The sequence below is a fragment of the Carex rostrata genome, chromosome 21, assembly GCF_964058835.1.
Source record: "Carex rostrata chromosome 21, lpCarRost1.2, whole genome shotgun sequence".
NCBI lineage: Eukaryota > Viridiplantae > Streptophyta > Magnoliopsida > Poales > Cyperaceae > Carex > Carex rostrata.
Genome location: NC_135938.1, coordinates 421588 through 440161, shown reverse-complemented (window position 1 = coordinate 440161; position 18574 = coordinate 421588). Strand labels below are relative to the sequence as shown.

General features: G+C 33.2%; 2 protein-coding genes across 2 annotated transcripts; both read right to left on the bottom strand.

The window, feature by feature from the left end:
* Nucleotides 1-6576: 6576 nt before the first annotated feature.
* Nucleotides 6577-8127, bottom strand: LOC144573627 (putative chromo domain-containing protein LHP1). The gene is made up of 4 exons (XM_078323405.1): nt 7813-8127; nt 7458-7717; nt 6700-6760; nt 6577-6609 (listed from the first exon to the last, which is right to left on the bottom strand). Exons 1-4 carry the CDS (start codon nt 8026-8028, stop codon nt 6577-6579), a joined length of 570 nt encoding a protein of 189 aa, XP_078179531.1. The 5' UTR covers nt 8029-8127.
* A 6072-nt stretch (nt 8128-14199) lies between these two features.
* Nucleotides 14200-18274, bottom strand: TOC1 (CCT motif -containing response regulator protein). The gene is made up of 5 exons (XM_078323044.1): nt 17937-18274; nt 16280-16441; nt 15898-16196; nt 15661-15730; nt 14200-15299 (listed from the first exon to the last, which is right to left on the bottom strand). The coding sequence occupies exons 1-5, from the start codon at nt 18094-18096 to the stop codon at nt 14425-14427; spliced, it is 1566 nt and encodes a 521-aa protein (XP_078179170.1). The 5' UTR covers nt 18097-18274; the 3' UTR covers nt 14200-14424.
* Nucleotides 18275-18574: the final 300 nt, after the last annotated feature.

Below are 18574 nucleotides of genomic sequence, written 5' to 3'. Positions count from 1 at the left end.
AACTAAAGGATTCCCTCAAAGATGGATAGACTGGATCAAAAAATTAGTCCTACAAGGCACATCCAAAGTATTGCTCAATGCGGTGGCTGGCAAAACAATACGGATAAAGCGAGGTCTAAGGCAAGGGGACTCGTTGTCTCTGTACCTATTCATTCTAGCAATGGATTCTTATCGATTTGGACTCAGAGGCTGGTAATTGGAGGACTATTGCAACCACCATTTAGAGGATGCCAAACTTGCCTTCTCTTTGCGGATGATACACTTTTTCTAATCAAACCAACAGCACAACAGATGCAATTCCTCATAGTCATACTGCTCATCTTTCATGATCTGTCTGGACTAAAGGTTAACTTGCATAAATCTGAGTTCTTGATGACTGTGGCACCTTTAGAAGAAGTTTCCTATCCAATACTTGGATTACAGAGCATCAGAGTTTCCTATCCAATACTTGGGAATGCCCTTATCAAATAGGAAACTTCAAAAAATGCACTACCAATCACTCATACAGAAAATCACAAAGAAGCTAGCAATGTGGAAAGCACCCATGTTATCAATCGGAGGTAGAATGACTCTCATAAATTCAACTCTTACGGCCATGCCGATCTATATGATGCAGACGTTTATGATGCCCAAATGGGTAATTAAACAAATTGATAAGGTTAAGCGAAAATTTTTATGGAATGGACACAAGGAGCAGAATACTAGATTTATGAGCCTAATATCGTGGGACATAGTTACCCAACCTAAACAATGAAGGGGGTTGGGGATAAAAAACCTCTTTGTTTTCAACTAAGCACTGTTGGGCAAAGTGATGTGGCAATGGTTGCATGTGCAGAGGCCGACATGGATGGCATTGGCTCAACTAAGTTCATCGATTATTAGGCCTTGGGAATTGACAAAGACAACTACTTTCTGGAAAAATCTTAAACCAGTTACACAATTCTTGATGGCTTCGGTGCAGTTCATCAAAAGAGAAGGAACTCACATCTGTTTTTGAAAAGATTCATGGTTACAAGGACCCATAATGGATAGATATCCGCTACTATATACGTATGCTGAAAAGACGAATATGTCTGTAGCTGAGGCGGTTGTCGAAGGACAATGGATCATCCCTATTGTACAACAAATCTCATTACCAGCAATGGAAGAACAACAGAACCTGATGATGGAGTTTATGCAGGTCACTGGTACAGATATAGGACAAGATGAACTGTACTGGAGATGGGAAAACCATGGAAGATACACGGTTAAATCATATTACCAGGTGTATGAGACAGGACCACATATTATAGACCAAATAGCTAGCATATGGTACCTCAAAGCACCTTTGCGAGTTATGATATTTGGTTGGCTCATGCTTAAGAACAAAATCTTGACTATTGACAATTTAGTCCTTAGAGGATGGGAATTGGTTAATAGGTGCTGCTTGTGTAAAGAAAATGCAGAATCGGTCCAACATCTGTTCAGTGACTGCAAATTCACGATATTGGTTAGGCAAAAGCTGCAGGAAGCTAAACCAATGCAGCTTCTTTCATCAGGGTCAATACTACAATGCGGTGTTAAGATCAAAAATGCAAATGGTTAAAAAGGTGCAATTGGCAATGGTGTTCAACATATGGAAGGAAAGATGAAGAAGAAATTTTCAAGACAAACAATGAACAGAATTGCAATTGGCGAGGGAAATCATTCAAGAAGTTGGTCTATGGTTTCCTGAGGAGTAAAATGCACTCTCTGAAACACTGGTTTCAAGTTTCGTTTTTTTTTATCTTTTCTTTAGTTTTATCTTACAATGTCTTTACTTTATTGTTTTCTGGTATATTTTGATATTTGTACATAACTTTATTACACCTTTGGTGTAATTTTTAATCGGAATATGGGAGCCTGACTCCCTTGTTTCACTTTCAAAAAAAAAGAACACCGTAGTTTTACTCATGTAATTTTATTATATTGTATGGTATATATAATTTACAAGTTGAGTAGAGTTAAAATGTCCTATTGTTTTTGTGTTTTAATTATGTTTCACATTCTTTTTTCTTTTTTCATAGCTCAAATAGTCGATCAAAACAGCTTAATATGATATCCTTATTAAAATGTGCTTGAAGATCAAATTTTATATTTTTTCTTTGGAAACTTTTACTTTTATTTTAGATAGGTACAGATTATTGTTATTTAATGTTCCAAAATTTTCTGAAAAATAGTGTTTTGTATCTATCTAAAAAAATAGTAAAAAAATATATACAATTTGGTCTCCAAGCACATTTAATATGAATATTTTGTTGAACAATTTTGATCAATTATTTAAACTTTGAAAACAAAGATAATAATGTGAACACTACTCATTGTAGTTTATCTTATTATAATCACTATTTTTTTTTAATAAAAGTATATCTCTACTTGTTTGTCAATATTTAACATCATACAATATAAAAACTAGGAACTTTTGATATAAATTATAATTTTTATATTGTATGATAAAAAAATTATAATTTTTGAATAAATCAACCAATTATTAAAACTATATATAAACATATATAAATATATATAAATTATTATAAATTATTATACATTATAAAACAATATAAAATATATATTGAATAAATCAATCAATTTTATCATAAATAATTAAATAAGAAATTATATAAAATATTATATAAATCAAACTAACCACAATAATGAAAATTATATAGTTATACATATAAATAAAAATAATTTTATATAATTTAATATTTATAAATTATTTTATAAAATAATGGATACAAAATAGTTCTTTATGTACTCGTATCTTTATTCGATAAGTTAAAAATTTTCTTTTTGAAACCAGTATTTGATAAGTTAACAAAAACAAATTCTAAATATACTTTCTTATCAAATTTATACGGATGGGATAAACGGATAAAAAAAATATATCGTTCACACTCTACTGTTTGGATCAATTGAATGAAATTCCCGCCTACAATATTTACATAATTGGATGAATTGAATGAAATTGTGGGCTATTCCATGCATACTATCTAGCTAGTATATCTGAATATATGGGATATATAGCTAGCCCAGGTTTTTTTTAATACAAGTACATACATGTGCATGTCTTGCTATTTTAATTATCATGTATGGGGCCATTTTTATTAATACCTCCAAAAAAAACATTAATTTTAAAAATAACTCCGCATTGAGTTTTTTTTCATAAATACTCCGACCACTGGACCCACGGGCGGCCCAAAAAAGCCACAAGACCGCTCCCCTACTGAGGCGGGCCACACCCCTACCAGACCACCCCCTGCAGGGGTGGGCCACACCTCTAGCAGACCGCCTGGGCCAGAGGCGGTCCACTAGGGACCAAACCGCCTGTGGTCCGGGCGGTCCTCTTTTTTTTTTTTCTTTTTTTTTTTTAGAGAATCTTAATAATGTTATGAAGAAAATGAATATTGTCCTTGAATGCAACTAGGTTAGATGGATCAGAGTAAAAATTAAACATGACCTGCCAGTATTAATTAAAAAAAATTCTTAGAAATGAATTATTTAAATTTTCAATGGTAGATCTCTCTCGTTGTAATTATCGGGTTCGGCCAACCTTATTTTAAAATTAAGATGATCTCATCTTTACAAATAGCACGAGTATAACATGCAATCTGTTTGACGAACATATGCATAATCTTGTGTTATTTGTTAATTTGAACCAGACATAAAACATATCAAGAAAGCTACCATTCTACAATAGAAAAAATGACTTGTTGCTTCTTGTAGTCTAACATTTGATTAAAGGGAAAATTTCCAGTGTATCCATGCAAATTTTTGAAATAGCCAATATCCCCATCAAAACATCATAATAGCCAATATTCCCATACAAATTTCAAATTCTTTCTTCTATCCCCTTTTAATCATTTAATCTTTCATTTATTATTTTTAAATTTAAATTGACCATAACACCCTTCAAATTTTAATGGAGGTGTCCTGTCTCTTTCTTCTTTATTCTTCACACCTAGTATTTCCTTCTGTATTGAAGCAGAAAAGAAATTTCGCTCCATATTTCCAGCGTGTTTGTGCCTCTGTCGCCAATGAGAGAACCAAGGCGGGTTTAGTAAATACTTTTCTCTTATTGGTAGTCGAGATTTTGCAGGTGTGTGCATTACCTATAACAGCTCCACGTCTTCGGCATTAGTCTGGACCCCTCACGATTACATGTACCAATGTCTATTGATAGTATGTATTAACACTCCAAAATCGCAATTTTTACCTGAGACGAACTTGTGTAGTGCACATAAACAATATAATTTTGATATGTTATTTCGTTATGTGTTTGTCAGCACTCAGCAGGCTGCTATTGCTGATTGCCCCAAAAATGAGAAATGGAAAAATAAAAAGTTATTTTGTGTCGTGGTGTGAATGCCCAAAAGAAATAAAAATATCTTTCTTTTCTTTATGATCTTTGATTGGCTGGATCAAATGAAATAATTAAATTTTTGATATGTTATTTTCGTTAGGCATTTTTGGTGTCAAAAATTCTAGAAATTAAGTCATGACCTACATCCTTAATTAATTTCAACCTATTTTGTGACTTGAAGCTATATCAAATTTGAGTGTTTCTCAGGGTCAGTTCTGTACCAGTTGTACCAGTTTTTTATTCTTATTTTTTAGTATCTCAACTTGAAATGGCCACCAAAAAATTAGAAAAAAATCCTAACATGGAAATTTTTGTTTCTCTGTACCCATGAGTGTGCTTTATAATCCTGTAAAACATTTTTTATTAATTCATGCTTTAAATACCTTTTTAGTTTTGGTTTACAAAAATGCTGGTTTTGGGGTTTATTGGTACCAGCAGGTACATGACTTGGTTCATCTGGCCCTGCTACCTAATGCAATGTTTGGGCATGCTCAAAGTTTGCATTGGGGCTTACTGAGCATGGAAACTAAGCTAACACGAGAAATTTAGAGATTAAAAAGGACAAAACTGAATTTCAATCCAAATTTCATTTTTGATACGTTCTTAGACTTTCTATTAGAAACAGTGAACGGGAGGGAGAGTATAGGTGGAGAAGAAGGGACAATGAAAATGGAAGTTACGATAAATCATTTGGTTTTCACCAATTTCAACTAAATCCTCAAAATTAGATTTCCAGTGAAAGGGAATATTATGATAGACTGGAGTAAATATTAGGTATGAAGACAAAGTGTATTTCATTTTCTTCTTCAATTCAATCATGTTTAAACATTAATGGATATGTCCATTTACAATCAAAGGGATATAATGGTCAATTTAAAATTTAAAATAATTAAATAAAAGATTAAATGATTAAAAGGGGATAGAAGAAAGAATTTGAAATTTGTACGGGGATATTGGCTATTATGATGTTTTGATGGGGATATTAGCTATTTCAAAAATTTGCATGGGTACATTGGAAATTTTCCCTTGATTAAATGACTCTCAAAAATATTGTAAGGTACCTTACACTTTAATTTTGATCAAGTAATGAACAAACTAATTTATTTAAAAAAAATTCTTTAGTACATGATTCACAAATAGTAATGTACTTCCAAAAACTTTTGAGAATAAATATATTTTTTAGAAGAACAAATAATGATACTTTAAATCAGTGTTGTAAAAAGCGACTGTTTAGACTGATTAACCGGCTGATAATTAGTTGTTGGCGGCAATCAAACTATCACGGATTTTCCTGACTAATCGGTCGATTATTTATGATTTTCCTGGCGGCAATCAAACTAACACGTTTTTACTTCACGCAATATCTTCATTTTCAAAGTTCAAATAGCCGATCCAAACCGTTAGATGTTTAATCTATATTAAAATATGCTTGGAAACTAAATTTTATATTTTTTGTAATTTTTTTACTATTTATTAAGCCACTTTGAAAATCTGAAAATCCGGATGAACAGTAAAAACAGTAAAATTTTCTGGACCGCTGGATCGGCAATTTTCAAAGTGGCTTAATAAATAGTAAAAATTTTCCAAAAAATGTAAAATTTGGTCTCCAAGCACATTTCAATATGGAGATCATGTTGAGTGGTTCGGATCGACATTTTGAACTTTAAAATCACAAAATATGAGCATGAAGTAAAATAATCGTTTTACTTCGCAACTCACCATAGCCCAACTCTCTCTATATATATATACATACATGTATTATATATATAATTATTACAACTTAAACTTAAACTTCATTATATATACATGTATTATATTATATATACATATACATATATTACATTATATTACATTATATATACATATATTATAAAAAAAATGAGTTTATATAAAAAAAACCCAAACGACGTTTATAAATAAAATACCGATCGTTATATCTACCGAAAACTTAAACTGAATTTTTGAGGCACTAAATGACGTTTTTTTGAAATTATGATGCTTCCGATACTCGGGGTGACATATATATAAAGACATTAGTTCATATGATATCAGATATGAAAAAGACATATATATATAAAGCATGCATGTTACTTTATTTTTAATTTCTAAAAGAAGCAAATTAAATCTGAACTTGACATCATCCCTTGAGACGGAGAGACATGCAGATTTGGTACTCTCATGTATCAGGAGTACATCTAGCGAAGTTGTTTCTCATAAAAATCAATTAGCTGTCACAAAACAAAGTCATTTCAGACTAAAAAAAAATTGATTTGATGTTAACAAAAAAATAACAGTGGATTGAGTTTTATGCTTTTTACCAGCAATGGGTTGGTAGCCCTTAGCTCCCTGTTGTTCACAAGCACTTGGCTTCCATCAGACCTGTGTGAGAAAAACAAATATATATTTTGTACTGATCATATAAACTATATATATATTTGCATCATAGTACGTACGTACAAGCATTTTCTGTGAACATATATAATAAGGGATAAGTCAATTACAAATGACAAAAATTACTTAAGACTTAAAAGAGTTTCAAATTTAGTCTGAATGGAAATAAAATCATTCATCATTTAGAATTGATTTGAGAACAGAAGCAAGCACCAACAATTATAGTCCTCTAATATATATGAAATCAACATATAAAAATTTAATTCTATGTTTATTTGCGATTTAAGTAATCGCGCATAAGTTTTAGTATAATTTGAGAATCTTTTGCCCATTAATATTTTCATATCGCTTGTTAAAAATTTGTATTCCAATTGAACTAAAAATATACACAAGATATATATTTAAATCAGAGAAAATTTAATTTCTTATTTTAAAAAATATCATAGAGTCGGTTATCATGCATGCATGATTGTCAAAATTTTAATTAATTATCAATATGCTTACTTTTCCAACTTTAATTTATCATCTTAGTTGAAATTTAAACTTTACATTTTACAAAATATTAGTTAAAATCAGTATATATACTTATTGTATTAGCAGATCTGATATGAAAAAGACTCCACTGCTTTCCGATATTTAAATCTTTGAAAGATATAACTATATATTAGAAGGAAGGGAAAGAAACCTGAGAGCCTTGAAAGTGATACAAGCATGAGAAATGTTGTTGGTGCCAGGAGAAGAAGTGGCAAAGAGCTGCACCTGCACCGGCTTCAAGATTTCTGTGATGTGAAGTTCCTCTGGAGCTGTTTTACTGTTACTACCGGTAGTAGTATCAGTATTGGTAGCAACAGCAGATGCTGTAATAGCCTCTGTTGAATTCGCAACTTCAACATTCATTACTTTCTTTGCCAGCCCGTCGGGATGCACAAATCTTGTTACACGTCCCTAAAATTTGAAATTCATTAAGTGAATTGGAAATAACATTTGAAAACTAGATAAAAAGAAAAAAAAAAAAACTTGTTCATGGAATCAAGTATTACCGATTTCCGTCTTGCAGCACCAGTAAGTCGTTTGCCTTCTTTTTTGCTCTGAGGTTCAAATTCAGAGTACAAATAGCCCATGGGACTCACAGGAGGAACCTCGCCATTCACTGCTATATTTGCTTTGCATTTCGGGAGGAAAATTGCCATGGCGGCAGCGCCGACCCCTGCTTTTGCTTCCTCTTTCTCTCGCCATTTTCGAACATAGTCTTGCATGACAAAGTTTGTGTCTCCCTCCTTGTTTATCTCCTCAACCCCCTGTGCCGATAAATAAAATACTTAGTTGCTCTTCGTTTGTGTTGGTTAGCGGATCGATGAAACGAAAAATTTAATTTGTAGGAATAAACGAGTCATTACAATTATTTCCTGACATGACATTGGTTAAAGTAGGGTTAATTGGTAAAAGTTGGAAACACCTATTCCATGGACTAAATAAATGGAAATGACATTAATTGATTATATCCAATGAACATGCATGTTTTAATTAATTACTTTTGGCAAGGGCATAGGGACCTCATCTTCAGTGAATTTTTCCTTTCCATTCTCATCTTTCAACTTGTACTTTTCTTTCTTATACACACTATTGACGTTTCTATCAGGATTGCGTCGAATGTGGATGTCTCTCTCTATTGTTAGGGCCTGCCCGCTGCTCTTTTTGCCATCTCTCTCTCCTCCAGCAGGACTCATTGCACCTTCTCCACAATCTTCAGTCTCTATCGACCGCTTCATTTTGGACAATGCACTCTTGCTCTTGCGGTTTTGTAAACTTGAGTATACAAATTAAAAAAAAAAAAAGTATATTAGTAAATACTAGTTTAATTAATTAGTAGAGAGTCGAGAGACCATTGCCAGCCACTGCCAAGTTTTTCAAAGAGAGAGAGAGAGGTGTAAGGCATACCTATGCTCGAAGTCCTCTAACATGTCAGTACAGCATTTGATGTTATCATACGGCTCCCATGTATTATCGGTCTCCAGATAGTTGGTCCTAAACAATGAAATAAATAACTCAATGAAAAACAATATAATTCACAAATAAAATGAAGTTGTCATGTTGTAGCAATAGATGCAACCAACCTAATAATGAGAAACCCAAAATTCAGGTTATGACCTAGATTTAGTAGCCATCGATCAGCCACAACTCAAGTACTAATACATGCTGAGAATAACTAGATGTACAGTAACTTAACAAGTTGCTTGCTGAGTTTAGTATAATTATCAAAGATGCTTAATTTTTAGAAAAGTTGTCTTAATTTGTTGGCACTATAAACTGGAATACATACTATTTCTCCTCTAATTAATTCTCTATTAGAAATGACAGTTTTTACGAACAATTAATGTTGTTCGTGTAGAAGTCTGTTCAATAGATACAAGTCAGAAGGCATTAGGCATGCCTATCCAAGTTTTACTAAAATAAAATATATAATAGTACAGATAAAAGTTTCTATTTTATCTCCAATTTCATCCATTTTTGTTGAAAAGAAAACAAAACGATCGATCGATCACGCAAGTTTCTTTTGCGAGATAGTTTTGTTTGATTTTTAACAAAACTGAATGAAACTAAAAGCAAAAATCTTCTAAACTTACAGACTGAATCTAACCAAATGAAACCGGATAATTGAACTGCTTCAAACTGAATTAGGTTTGATTCAGTCACAAACCAAATTGAGTTTCCTAAATCAAATTAATTTGATTTTCAGTCGTATAACCAAATCAATATTATTCATGCACAACATGCAAATTTTTATCTTCCACATAAATGCTTCATATATAGCGCTCAAATATATCACACACGAGTTTCCCAAATCCGACGTAGGTTCAACACCACTAAAAATATAGTCGCTGGGTTATTTTGCAAGCTAGCATGTACTTTCAATATATAACATCAGAATAAAAAAATATACAAATTTCTCCTCGATTCTATCATTAATAAATATGAATTATATGACATAGAATAAAAGGAACCATTTGATGAGGTACTGGAGCTGGCCGTTGTGGTTTCGTTTCTTGCGAATGGCTTCAACTTCATAGTATTCTTCTTTGTTGTGTTCTCCATCAATATTATCTTCCTCTTCTAGTTCTAGATGTCCTTTCTTCAGCTCATCATCCTCGCCTTTGTTTTGTTTGCATGGTCGCGAAAGAGATTTCTCATGTGCCTTTACCTCTTTGTCGTGTTGACAATCACCGGAAGGTGACTTCATAACGACTGCTAGTTCGTCGGAAATATAAGACAAGGATGACACCTTCTTTCTGCCTCCGCCTTCCATCTCTCTCTCTCCTGATCTCTCTCTTATTGGAAGGAATTGCATTTTGAGCAAAGAACTTGGTCTATTTGGTTTGAGGATGAAATGAAACGGATATATAATATATATAGATTTATATTATCAAAAGGTATTTTGTCACTATTTTCTACTATTAATGAATTTCAAGCTGTTCAAATACATTTCCCTCTTGATTTACTAATCATTCGTTTTATTTCTTCCTTGTAAACCATATCTGCATTTATTTCAAATACATCCCCTCTTTTCTTTTTCTCAAATAATAAAGATTTGGTTCCAAGATTTGCTAACGGTTGTTCAGAACTTGGATCATTGTACAAGCTAGCTCAGGCTCAGGATATATATTTTGTGGCAATTAATTAATGTTCAAATTCTTTATTATTACATGGTTCACGTTGCCATCTCACCATCTTCAACTTAATATATATTTATATATATATATATATAGAGAGAGAGTACGGCTAACGCGCTTCCTCTAGCATATGGGCCGAAATGCTTCCGGTGGAAATTTGAAATTTCAAAATCCAAAAAGTCGATCTGAACCGTTCATCTTCTTCTCCATATTAATATCTTCTTGGAGACCAAATTTTACATTTTTCTAAATTTTTTTACTATTTATTAAGTCACTTTGAAAATCGCTGATCCAATGGTTTTACTGTTTTGTTAAGCCACCGTTGGATTAGCGATTTTCAAAGTGGTTTAATAAATAGTAAAAAATTTCAGAAAAATGTAAAATTTGGTCTCCAAGCAGATATTAATATGAAGAAGGAGATGAACGGTTCAGATCGACTTTTTAGATTTTGAAATTTCAAATTTCCACTGGAAGTATTTCGGCCCATATGCTAGAGGAAGCGCGTTAGCCGTACTATATATATATATATATATATATATATGGTTTGGCTAGAAACTTAGAACCTGTTAATTAATACATGGTTGATATTTAATTTATAAGTAATTATTGATTAATATTTCTTAGTATACGTTCATTTAATTATAAATATTTATACAATAGAAAGGATGGTACTCTTGTAAATAACTTATTTTTTATCAAATATATATATTGATCGGCAAGTGCAGCGCTTGGAGAAGAATATATATGAAAATAATTATATCTATCCTTCGAAGCAGTCATATATACTCATATATATATATATATATGTGTGTGTGTGTGCGCAGCGCTGTTTTAACTCTATTATCAGCGTGCTCTGCATGAATTAAAAACTATATATTGTCAAAATATATATTTAGCCGTTCTGGTTCATTGGATGTAGACATAATTAGTTTAACTCTTATTAACTGGTATACAGTATACACATAACCACCGTTACAATAAAAAAAGAAAGCTTTTTTTGTTTCTAATGGAAAAGGGTCTCCCCTACCACTTTTGTTTTTACTGGATTGATCAGGAAGTTACTAGTCTGACCGCATTACACTAGTTGTAAAGACAAATATAAAAAAAAATAATTCTGGAAAACATGAATTGATCTATATAACAAATCTCACTCAATTGGAGTTACACATTATTTCTTATTTGAATTTAGACATAATTAGTTTCTCTTGTTGAACTAACCTTACACATAACTACAGTTACAACTTTCCTCATAAAAACTACAGTTACAACAAAAAAGTTTTTTGTTTTTTGTTTGATTGAAACTGAAGAAGTCACCAATATAACAGTGTACATACAGAAATAAAAGTAAATACATAGTGGTTGTGACTTGTGACTGTGGAATTAGAGCGTGATTATTATGCCTCTACCATAATTTTGTTTTTGTTTTTGTTTTTGGGCTTTTGCTTCTTTGATCTTTCTCAGTGTTTTGTGCTTGTATGATCTGAAGAGTCAGTTGCGGATAAATCGCACACATATATCGCTCCTAAAGGAAAAATGCTAAGATGCTACGCGTAGCATAGAGGGTCTCTGTGCAATGACTTAATATTTGAGTTTTCAAAATTCTAACGGTCGATTTGAACCATTCAATATGATCTCCATATGAATATATATGTACTGGCAAACTAAATTTTACATTTTTTAGAATTTTTTACTATTTGTTTAGATATGTAGAAAATTACTTGATCTGAAAATTTGATTTGCAAGTATATATTCATATGAAAATCATGTTGAATGGTTCGGATCGACTATTAAGATTTTAAAAACTCAAATATTGAGCCGTTGCACGGAGGCCCTCTATGCTACGCATAGCACTGTAGCCAACTCCGCTCCTAAATATCCCATTTGTACAGTTAATTGTGAACATTATTTGTATTAAATGTTTATTTCTGTTCTAAACTTTTTAATGCAAAATATTTATTTACAAAAAAAATAATAGTTCTATCTTCAACATATAGACTTTTTTTTAGGACGAAGTCCGAAAAATAATCCTAATCATTCATAAATAAACCAATAATGTTTGTGTGTATTGATACAAATATGAATAATTTGAAGGTGAGGTAAAATCTTCTAAGAGAATCTTAATATTCAAATTATCCGAATTGATAGTAATACATCATGTGAAATTCTATTTTTTTTTCTCTCTGTGTTCACATCCTTACACAATATCTTTGTTACCTATTATAAATATCAAATAACGAGTCTGGCTAGTATAACATCAATGTCATTTCAGTCTATATAACACCAACTCCAAAACCTATCAAATCGACTTTAGACGGTGAATCCAAACAGTTCAAACCGATCTATTTCATTAGTTGTGTGTTTACATCAAAATTTATAATTTTTCGAATTTATTTAGTATCAAGTCAAGCGGTTAAATGTGTGAGATTTTAAGTTAATTTTAATACATTCATTTTTCAACATTTTAACCGCTTGATTTGATACAACTTGAAAATATAAAAAAATTGCATGTAAACGCATCAGGCATAAAGTAAATCGGTTTGAATGGTTTGGATTAGTCGTTTGAAGTCTATTCAATCGATTTTAAAGTTAGTGTCATATGACACCGATATCATACTAGGCAGACTCTCAAATAATATAGAGTTCGGGCAGTATGACATCGGTGTCACATGACACTAACTTCAAAATCGATTGAATAGATTTCAAATGACTAATCCAAACCGTTCAAACCGATTTACTTTATAAGTGATGTGTTTACGTGCAATTTTTTATATTTTCAAGTTATTTTAATATCAAATCAAGTGGTAAAAATATTGAAAAATGAATGTATTAAAATTAACTTAAAACTCACACATTTGATCGCTTGACTTGATACCAAATAAATTCAAAAGGTTATAAATTTTACATGTACATGCACAACTAATGAAGTAGATCAGTTTAAAGTTTAAACGGTTTGGATTCACTGTTTGAAGTCGATGTGATAGGTTTTGGAGTTGGTATTATATAGACTGAAATGACACTGATGTTATACTAGCCAGACTCAATAATATATACTATTTTGTTTTCAATTTCATTAGTTTGGGTTTTCAATTTATCATACCAAATTACTTGTGTTCTAGTTGCACATATGTTAGCATCAGTTTATTATATGTTTCATAAATGTATTCAAATTAATATAATTTGTCAATTATCTGTTTCGTTTAGATGACAATTTAGTTTTGTATATTGATATACATCTAAAATCTGCATCCATAATTGCCCAATAAATACAAACACAGATATAATTTTAGCACTCTCTTTCCTGATCCATTAATCCATTTCGTTTAAATCCCTATAGACTCAACAAAACAGGATTAGAGTCATGGATAGAAGCGATCCAAGTACCTACGCCTTTGATATTCTATCTCGACCCCAACTCTTTTCTATAAGAATCAAAATTTGAATTCCAAACAAGAAATACGTACGTTCATTTTTTTTTTTTTTAGAAAAGTACATTCCCATCAAAAACTAAAACTTTAGATTCCATTATGTACCAAATTAAGCTGTAAAATCAACGATTTACTGCGATGAATTCACACCATTGAACTTACCACATCTAAATTTGTACAAAACTAAGAAAAAAAAAAAATATGATTTTTGACATCACGTTAAAAATAAAGCAAGATCAATAGGTTATATTTATTATTTGAAATACAAATTTTCAATTATTAAGAAAAAATTACTTTGGATAATCATAGGATTCCAAAAAAATGAAGAAAAAGGGAAAAAAACATTCTGTCATAAACATTCAATACCAAAAGCAAGACGTTAACAAAACCAAAAAAAAAAAAAAAAAAAATGAAAATAAAAAGAGAGATCACATATAGACACGCCTCCTAAAGATAAAGAAAAATTACTTGCCTAGAGCAACCTATTAGAGGTACAAAATCATTGGTGTTCAATTGCATGGTAGTAGCAATTCTATTCTGTTCTATTTCCTACTCTATTCTATTCAGGAGATGAGACGGTATACATTTCTCGCGAGGTGGAGGTGGGTTCCTCTTCTATTTCGTTCTCCTCCCCGTCAGAATTTGTGCCAAAATTCAAATCCATCTCATTCATCTCCTGTCTTACAAACTGGCCCCTGACCCTCGGCCTTGTCTCTGCCAACTTCTTTCTATTAATATACCTTATCTTCTTATCAAAACACCTCTCCTTCCTTTTTTGCCTAAATTTAACTAATGCTGCTGCTCGTCTTTCTGTCTGGCTGCTTTTAGTGGTATCTGGCACAACAGTGCCAGCGACATTGCCAGAATCAGCTGACATTCCAGACCACATCTGATTATTTTGTGGCACCATGTGACCTGCTTGTAATCCCATACTGAGATTAGGGTTGTAATGAAATGGTGATAGTCCCATTGTGTTGTGCAAATGTGGGTGGCCATATTGAAACATGTTGTATTGATGGCCTCCTTGAAAAATTTGCATGTTTTGAGGCATGCCATTCAAATTTACATTCATGCCCCCATGATCTACCATACCAGGATAGTACATTGGTAAATGGTACATTGGAACCTGCTGTACCTCATTACTTGAGGAATCAGGTTGCGTCATTGTAGCAGATGATGAGCCAACAGTCATGCAGGTATTTTGGTCATAAAAGGTGCTTTCTTGTGCCTCTCTGCTGCTGCTACATCTGTTGGAGTTTGGCTCAGTCACCATGGTGGTCATATTGAGGTGATCTGGTGATTCTGATTGAATGGCAGTGTGGCTTGGTTGATGACTACGTTCTAAAATTTGCTGAATGGTTGATGAGTTAGATCTGACATACGCCAAAAATGCCGAGGACTGACCAACTTTAAGATCAGTTTTTCCTGTAAATGCTGTCCACAGAAAAATTGTATTTAGAATTCCAGACATAAAAGCCAGTATGTACTCGGCTAAAAAGACAAAAAGTGCATTGCCTGTTTGGATCACCTAGAAACTGTAATGCAAGGGTTGCAATATCTAGAGCATAATTCTGGTTGGTCACTGTACAAAACAGATTGTATCTATCATAGTGACCTACAGAAAGACACTATATTCTGTTAAGGCCAAGAAATCACATAGCTAAAGCCCTTTTTGTTCTGGGTGGGGGTTAAGGAATTAGGAAACTGCTACTAAAAACTAGAGTACTGAACTGTTTACAACATTCCCGTAACAAGTATTAAGTATCAAATGAAAGACAAAAAGAAGTAGACTTACGTGCTAGGTCATCACTTTTTCTGTTCTCTGATGTATCCTTACACGCAAGACCACCAGGTGAGACAATACACTACAATTATACATAACAGGTAACTACATTACTAGAAAGAACTGTAAGCTATTTGATATAAACATATTAATAAAAAGAACTGTCGGCTATTTAATAGACTCCAGGAATCAATGATTCGACAAAAACATAACACAAGTAAGCATATGAATATATTAATATCTATGTACCTCATAATTAGGTTGGTTGGTGATGCTGATTTCTTGATTAGCATCATCTTTGGTAGCAGCAGTGGCAGTAGTTGTGTCATCAGACAGAAGAGTTGTACTGTTTGTGTTGGCATCACTGGGATCTGACAATTCATGGGTGAAAATGTCCTTCTCAGAAAGACCCAGCATGCGGCGCCTTCGCCACATGTGTGTCCATAGGTTCAACAACTCATTTGTCCTTAACGGTTTGACCAGATAGTCTGCTGCACCCAGCCTTAGACATTTCACCACCACTGACACCTCATCTAGCGCCGACATCACTGCGCACAAAATATCTGTTAGATTAGCAATCAAAAGCATGAGATTGGGGGATGGGGGGAGGGAGGAGGTGATGAGCACTTACTGATGATAGGGATGCGGGTGAGGTTCTTATTGCGGGCAATGTACTTGAGCATCTTAAAGCCCTTGGCAAAAGGTAGGTCGACCTCTGCTAATATTATGTCTATCTCATCAGCTTGCCTGTTCAACACATCAATTACCTGCCTTGCAGACTTCACACTTGTCACTGCATCCCCATAACAATTAAATTGATCAAGCTATGATGCAGTTAGTGTTAAATTTATCTAGAGCTATGTGCATCGCTATACTGACAGCTACTGTGGACCGGGTTAAAAGAAAATGTTTGGTTTAACATTATTATCATTCTTATGGTAATTTACATCTATTCAATTTTCAATATTTGCACCGATGAGTGAGTATACCTCCTTTTTCCCTCTGCACATTTCCTAATTTTATGTTTTACCCCCTCTTTTGTATCTATTTTGGTCACTCCGATGAGCTCGCACATGAAAACCCTATATCAAAACTATTCGGAGCTTTACACCAAAAGTGTTTATCCTTTACTCACCATCACCACCAGGATATTGTCTAAATAAAGTATATCTTTAAAACATTTTCAGATAATTTGTTGAAATTAAGCACTTTAGCTCTAATCGGGTCCTAACTGCAAAGTTGCACCTGATGAAGGCATGATTGCGACGATTCTCGATATCAAATTGAACATTAATTAGTACTGGCATACAACTAAGGGTCAATTGAAGTAGAATTGTCTACTATTTAGTGCTCATTTATGCAAAAATTTTGCTAAATTAAAATTTGGTACACAAATTGAGGCCTTTGGATTGGGAGATTATCTTCAGAGCTCATGTTATGTTTTTTTGTTGAAGGCAAATTGCCAACCAACAATTGGGGGTTCTGGGCGAATTGCCCCAAATCCAGGTTATATTGCATGGTAAGTTTATTACATGGTTTGCATGATCGGAATCGGAATCGGAATCGGGATCAGTTACTTGACCGTGGAATCGGAATTAGATGAATCAGTCAGAATCAGCCGAATCAAATCGGAAATTCGGATTTTCATCGCAGAAGCTTGTTTTGTACTAAAAATAGGAAAAAAATTGAAAACAAATTAATTTGTCAAAAAATAATGTTAAGACAAAAGATTACATTAAAATAATCCACTTATTATAATCTACTTATATTCAATTTTTTAGCAATGCAATAAAAAAAAGAAACGGTCCTGAGCTCAAGTTATCTAGTCCCACAAGGCAAGCACAAATAGAGTACAAACATTTATATACTAGCAACTTTTCGATCTAATAGAACTGTGTTTGTTGGGCTTCCACTATTAAGTGGTTATCATGGGTTGAAATAATATTTTAGAGAATCAGCACACATTTTCAAAAACAGTCCAACCCGGTGAAGACTCGTTTGACTCGGCCGGTTTTTGGCTGAAAACTCGCATACTGTGTAACTCGGTCTAAAATTGGTTCAAATTTGACCGATTCCAGTCTGATTCGGCTGATTTTGCAGATCATGACTTTATTACATGATTGAAATTAGTTAGGGAAAACATATTTAACATGAAAATTTTGAACTGTAGTTGTTATCAAGGATGTGTTGAGGATTTTGTGAGAAGGAATCAACAAGGGGTGTAGGGAGAATGATGGAGGGGCAATGAACAGAAATGAAAATTGAGAAATAAAAAAGAAAAAGAGTACCTTGGTAAGAGCAGTTGGTGAGAAGGAAAAACACCTCTTGAGAATTCTTGGGGTCGGAGTCGCACAAGAGTATCCTGACCTTACTTCGATCCAGCAACTTATTATTGTTATTGGCATCTAGGCCCCCTTGCTCCTTTACTCCTTCCATCACCAAATCCATCTAATTCCGATCCAGCGATCTCTCTCCCTCTCCCCCTCTCCTTTTCATCTCTCCATGAGGGAAAAAAAAGGGTCCGATTGAGCTCCGATTGGTAGTCCGTACACCGCCGATGGGGAGGGAGCTGAGGGAGGATTGTTAGATCATGGATAATTAATTGGTTCGGAGACGTCACGACGATATCAATTATCAATTATCAATTAGAAAGAGAAAGAGAAAGAGAAAGAGAAATGGATTTGGGAGTTGGGACACAGCGACTCGTCTAAGAAACAAGGAGAGAGAGACAGACAGAGGGTGGAAAAATCAGAAAATGTATTCCAGAGGACGCAGTTGAGCCACGTAGTCGCTACTGAGACCATTTTTTATTTTTTTTCACTTGATCAGAGTCTTTTACTTCCATTTTCTAATTTTTAGCTTTTACACTTGTATTTATAGCTGGAAAAACACCTCTTGTTACAAATGGGACCTTTTTAAAGAAATA

Bases quoted from the DNA above. Each gene is read 5' to 3' on its own strand.
- LOC144573627 (XM_078323405.1), bottom strand. From the start codon at position 8,028: ATGCAAGACTATGTTCGAAAATGGCGAGAGAAAGAGGAAGCAAAAGCA. The intron at 6,761-7,457 runs GTTTCTTTCCCT...TTTCTCACACAG, and splicing joins ATCACTTTCAAGGCTCTCAG to GTCTGATGGAAGCCAAGTGC. The intron at 6,610-6,699 runs GTAAAAAGCATA...GTTTTGTGACAG, and splicing joins GGGCTACCAACCCATTGCTG to CTAATTGATTTTTATGAGAA.
- TOC1 (XM_078323044.1), bottom strand. From the start codon at position 18,096: ATGGATTTGGTGATGGAAGGAGTAAAGGAGCAAGGGGGCCTAGATGCC. The intron at 16,197-16,279 runs GTAAGTGCTCAT...TTTTGTGCGCAG, and splicing joins CACCCGCATCCCTATCATCA to TGATGTCGGCGCTAGATGAG. The intron at 15,731-15,897 runs GTACATAGATAT...GTATAATTGTAG, and splicing joins CCAACCAACCTAATTATGAG to TGTATTGTCTCACCTGGTGG.